This window comes from Rhagoletis zephyria, unplaced genomic scaffold, assembly GCF_001687245.7.
Source record: "Rhagoletis zephyria isolate East Lansing unplaced genomic scaffold, Rhagoletis_zephyria_1.1 Rzeph_scaffold_09633, whole genome shotgun sequence".
Lineage (NCBI taxonomy): Eukaryota > Metazoa > Arthropoda > Insecta > Diptera > Tephritidae > Rhagoletis > Rhagoletis zephyria.
Window position 1 is genome coordinate 2,435 of NW_016166711.1, and position 5,315 is coordinate 7,749.

Genomic DNA, 5,315 nt, shown 5'->3' on the forward strand with positions numbered 1-5,315 from the left:
CTTAGTAATATCGAGAAATTCAACCATTTGCTCAACTGCCTTAAGGGGCAAGCCCTCGAAACGGTTCAAGCATTTCCCGTGACGAACGAAAACTACCGTAAGGCACTTGAGCGACTGGTTACGATACGATAATGACTCATTGATTTTCTTGGAAAATATTAATATGCTTTTCGATATGCAACCAGTTGCGTAGCATTGTAGATAAAGTATCGGCGTTGTTCGGGTCTTTATCTTCGCTTTGCACCGATAAAGAGATTGCTAACGCCATGCTGATTCATTTGGTGATTACAAAAATTGACGAGGAATCTCAAAAAAAAATGGAAAGAGTCAGCTGACCTTTCAAATCTGCCGCTTTGGTCCGATTGTTCTAGTTCGGATCACACACTTCTCCACTGCTCTCGTTTCAGATCAATGGATGTAGCTGAAAGATTTGAACATGTCAAGCGATTGGGGCTATGCATCAACTGCATGTCCAATAAACATCAGCTCGCTCGCTATTCATCTACGCATAATTATAAAGTTTGCGGGAAGAAGCATCACAGCCTCCTGCATCGTGTTACTACAACGATCACGTCAAAAAATGATTTTACCGGCACTGATACTACGACCGCTACACATACGCACATGGAAAAATCGCCAAAGGATCAAGTCATCCGTGCCACCGCACTTGTACTTGTCAAAGATGCATCAGGGTCATATCAGGTTGGTCGAGCTTTATCATGCTCATGCTCACAATTGAACTTCGTAACTACCGAATTCTCACAGCGGCTTCGTTTACGTCGTCAACGCCAGTCAGTCGAGATTCTAAGCATAGGAAATGTCCAGGCTTCAACGAGTTACAAAACAGTCACTACAACTAAGTCCCAACATACAAATTCCGAATGGAATCTACCAGCCAATAGCAAACTTGCAGATGAGCAATTCTTCAGAACAAGTAGGATAGACTTGCTTATTAGAGCCGAAGTATTATTCGATATTTTGCCAGTCGGACAAATCAAGTTGGGCGATGACATGCCAGTTGTCCAAAAAACTTTACTCGGGTGGATCGTGACCGGTAAATACAAGGAACGACCATCAAAGCATGTCTTGTCATCACCGCGTACGTGCCTTCTGTCAATGGAGGAAGTACTCAACGAAAATTTAGAAAAATTGTGGAAAATGTACGAAGTCGAACGGCATGCCAGCAAGTGGTCGAACGAAAACGCGTACATTAGCACTGTAAGACGCAACGCTGACGGTAGAATTGTAGTGCGGTTGCCGCTTAAAGATGATTCCAGCAGGCTTGGTTTGTCACATGCTACGGCACTCAAACGGTTTATAGCTCCGGAACGACGGCTTAGGCATCAGCCTGATCTGAAATTACAGTACGTGAGCTTTATGCGTGAGTACGAAAGCCTTGGGCATATGTCGGTAGTAAAGAACCCTAATTATAATGCACCGCATTACTACATTTCTCACCATTGTATTTTGAAGCCTTCTAGTACTACAACAAAGTTGCGCGTTGTGTTTGATGCGTCTTGCCAGACAACGTCGCTCAAATCATTAAACGACCTAATGTTTGTTGGTCTATCAATGCAGACCGATTCAGATCGCCATGCCTTGACTGCGGATATAATAAAAATCGGACAAGATCGCTGCCTGCAGTACATAGTGTGGAGAAACAGCGAAGAGGAGGAAATTCGTACGTACGAATTAAACACTGTCACGTATGGTACTGCTGTTGCGCCGTATCTGGCCATACGTAGCCTTAACTTCATTGCCGACGATTACGCATATGAATTTCCGGTTGGAGCCAAGGTGGTTAAGTCGTCATTTTATGTGGACGATCTTATATGCGGATCCGACTCATTCGCTGAACTTAAACAAATTCAGTTCGAAGTGTCGCAAGTTTTAGAAAAAGGTTGCTTCGAGCTTGCAAAGTGGCACTCGAACTGTGCTACCTTTCGTGACGATTCTACTTTGAAAAATCTTAGCTTTGATGAAACAGCAGTCACAAATGCTCTCGGCATCACTTGGGATCAAAGTAACGAGACGTTCTTGTTCGCATTTCAGCCCAAAAATAAGTCTACTAAGGTAACCAAACGAATGGTGTTATCCATCGCTTCGTCTTTATTCGATCCACTTGGATTGTTAACGCCAATAATCGTCATCGCAAAGATTATCCTCCAGGAAATCTGGCTCCTGAAACTAGACTGGGATGAGAGTCTTCCCAAAATTTACACTTGGCAAGGTCCAACCTAGCGGCAGAACTTCGAACAGTTTCTTGCATATCCGTACCAAGATATTGCAAACTGTACAAAGCAACATCGATTGAACTTCACGGCTTTTGTGACTCATCCATACGTGCATATGGGTGCTGTTTCTACGTTCGTACTGCAACCAACAATGGCGTCAAAGTGAAGCTGCTGACAGCGAAGTCTCGAGTGGCACCTATAAAAAAGAAGTCCTTACCACAATTGGAGTTATGTGGAGCACACCTTTTGGCTAAGCTCTTTTACAAGCTGAAGGAGTCGGTAGGTGAGTGCAAGATCTATTTATGGTCAGATTCTCAAATAGTGTTACACTGGTTGAAGATACACTCTGCAACGTTGTCAACATTCGGGGGAAATCGCGTCTCTGAGATTCAAGACCTAACGACGAATTGTATTTGGCGACATGTTCCAACACGAGAGAATCCAGCCGACATCGTGTCTAGAGGATGCACTGTCAGTGAACTTTTAGCGTCGTGCTGGTTTACAGGCCCGGCGTTTCCCTCATTGGCAGAAAGCGATTGGCCAACTTGTTCCGTAAACGAAGTCGACAATGCCGAAATTAACAAAGAGAGGAGAAAAGCCACCTCTCACCAGACTGCAAGAGCGAACCACGTCTACGATGTAATTGAAAACTATAGTTCTTATCCGCGTATACTTCGAATCTTTACATACATGTTTCGCTTCATCCATAGAGCAAAGAAAAGTCTTAATAAATCTGTAGAATAAAACTCCCTAACTGCGGATTAATTACTCCTTGCTCAGTACTGCGTCATATGGATCGTTCAGCAGCAATTTTTCGCAGAAGAAATCCGCCTGCTTACTGAAAACTTGTGTACTCAAGGTTTGTTAAAGAATCTTAACCCCTTCGTGCATGAGGTCGAAGGCTTTCTTTTGCTTAAGGTCGGTGGCCGTCTAGCGAATGCAAACATTGAGGAGGGCCAAAAACATCCGATATTGCTGCCTACTAAATGTACGTTTACTCGTAACTATGTTCGCTACTTACATCAGAAAAACCATTCCTTATGGTCCTAAGGCACTGGTAGCGCTTATTCGACGTAACTTCTGGACCGTTAACGCTCGAAATCTTTGTCGACAGATCGTCAACTCATGTATACATTGCATCCGATATCGCCCTAAACTACTTCAACAAGCAATGGGTAATTTGCCGGAGGAGCGCCTTACTCCAGCTCGACCATTTACTAAGGTGTGGTCCGGTCAACACCTATCTTCGCGTACGGGGCAAGACTCCGTACAAGGCGTATATAGCGGTGTTTGTATGCCTATCCTCAAAAGCCGTGCATATTGAAGTGGTGTCAGACCTTTCTGCGGATGCCTTCATAGCTGCTCTGAAACGTCTTATGGGTCGACGGGTATGCCCAGCAATATATTCTGCGATAACGTGACAAATTTCACTGGAGCAAACAGTAAATTACAAGATTTGAAAGATTTTTTATTTAACTCGCAAACTCAACATACAATTGTAAGTTTTTGCTCTCAAGAATTTATTAATTCTTCTTTTATTCCCCCCAGAGCACCGCATTTCGGCGGCCTTTGGGAGGCTGCGGTAAAGTCGGCTAAGGAACACCTCTACCGTACCTTAATGAACACACGATTAACATACGAGGAATTGACCACAGTACTTATTGAGATTGAAGCGATTCTCAATTCACGCCCCATTGCACCGATATCATCAGACCCCAGTAACTTCGAAGCATTAAGTCCTGGTCATCTTCTCATTGGATGCTCATTGAAATCACTGCCCGAACAACCCTCCATCGGAGTGGAAATCAATCAAATCGAACAGTGGCGGCGCATCACAGTCATCAAAGAGCGCTTCTGGCGTCGTTGGTCACTGGACTACATTAATGAGTTGCAGACTCGTGTCAAATGAACCAAACCGAGTCCCAATCTGAACGCGAACGATTTGGTGATTGTACATGAGGACAATGTACTACCACAACGATGGGTGATGGGTCGAGTGACTGAGTGCTTTCCTGGAAGGGACGGACGGGTTAGAGTTGTAAACATTCGTACGTCAAAAGGCCTTATCCGACGCCTAATACACAAGCTGGCCCTGCTTCCTATATCTTGAAAGTGCCTTTCAAGGGGGCCAGGATGTTAAGTAAAGGGGATTTTTATAGTTCAAGAGGCAACACTAACTCTATTTGGTTGTTTTCATTTATGCTTTTATGCTTATTCGTAAGAGAGTACAAACTGTTGTAATAAACCTACAATAAATCAGATCATTGCAAACGATTGAAGTGAACGCATCGTAATTTTATTCCATCGACTGGACTCGAAACCGCCCACAACAACAAATTCCGTAACAAGGAAATTATTGAATATGTTCGCTCGGTCATAAAAACGCTTGTGACTTAACACCTGACTTTCACAATCTTAAGGAAGGGGAAGTGCATAAAAAATATCAATTGCGATATCTTCTTCACCGTAAAATCTCCGTAGAAGAACCCCATAAGCGTAGAGGCCCTGTTCAATGTCATTACTGCCAGGAATTTGGTCACACACGTCGCTAATGTACCTTACCTGGTGTATGTGTTTTCTGTGGAGATCTACACCCTTCTAAAGAATGTGTGAAACCAAAAATGGACCCAAAAGTACAGTAACTGCGGTGGAAATCACACTGCTAACTATAGAGGTTGTCCAGTTAATATCTCAATGAAAGAGAAAACAATTCCCAAAAATATTCCTATTAGGCAAACACCATTACCAGAACCCGCTAAGCCAATGTCTGCGCCAATGACTATTAATAACTTTACTTCATATGCACAAATGCTCAAAAATACACCTCCGACACAACCTCTTTTTGGTCAGAATAGTAGTAACCTAGAAACTACTATAAAAAACTTTATAAAACTTATGCAGGAGCAAATGATGGCAATGCAGAGCATGGTACAAGATTTGATTAAAAATCAAAACCTATTACTTCAAGCCATTTTAGCTAAACCATGAATAATCTAAACAATTTGTTTTTGGAATGCGAATGGGATAATCCAGCATAAAAACGAACTAGAAAATTTCCTAGAACGATATCATATAGACGTT

At 42.8% G+C, this 5,315-nt stretch overlaps 1 protein-coding gene across 1 annotated transcript; it reads left to right on the top strand.

The window, feature by feature from the left end:
- Positions 1-411: 411 nt before the first annotated feature.
- Positions 412-4,143, top strand: LOC108375933 (uncharacterized). Its single transcript, XM_017632092.1, has 2 exons — positions 412-2,033; positions 3,783-4,143. The coding sequence occupies exons 1-2, from the start codon at positions 412-414 to the stop codon at positions 4,141-4,143; spliced, it is 1,983 nt and encodes a 660-aa protein (XP_017487581.1).
- The last annotated feature ends 1,172 nt before the right edge of the window (positions 4,144-5,315 follow it).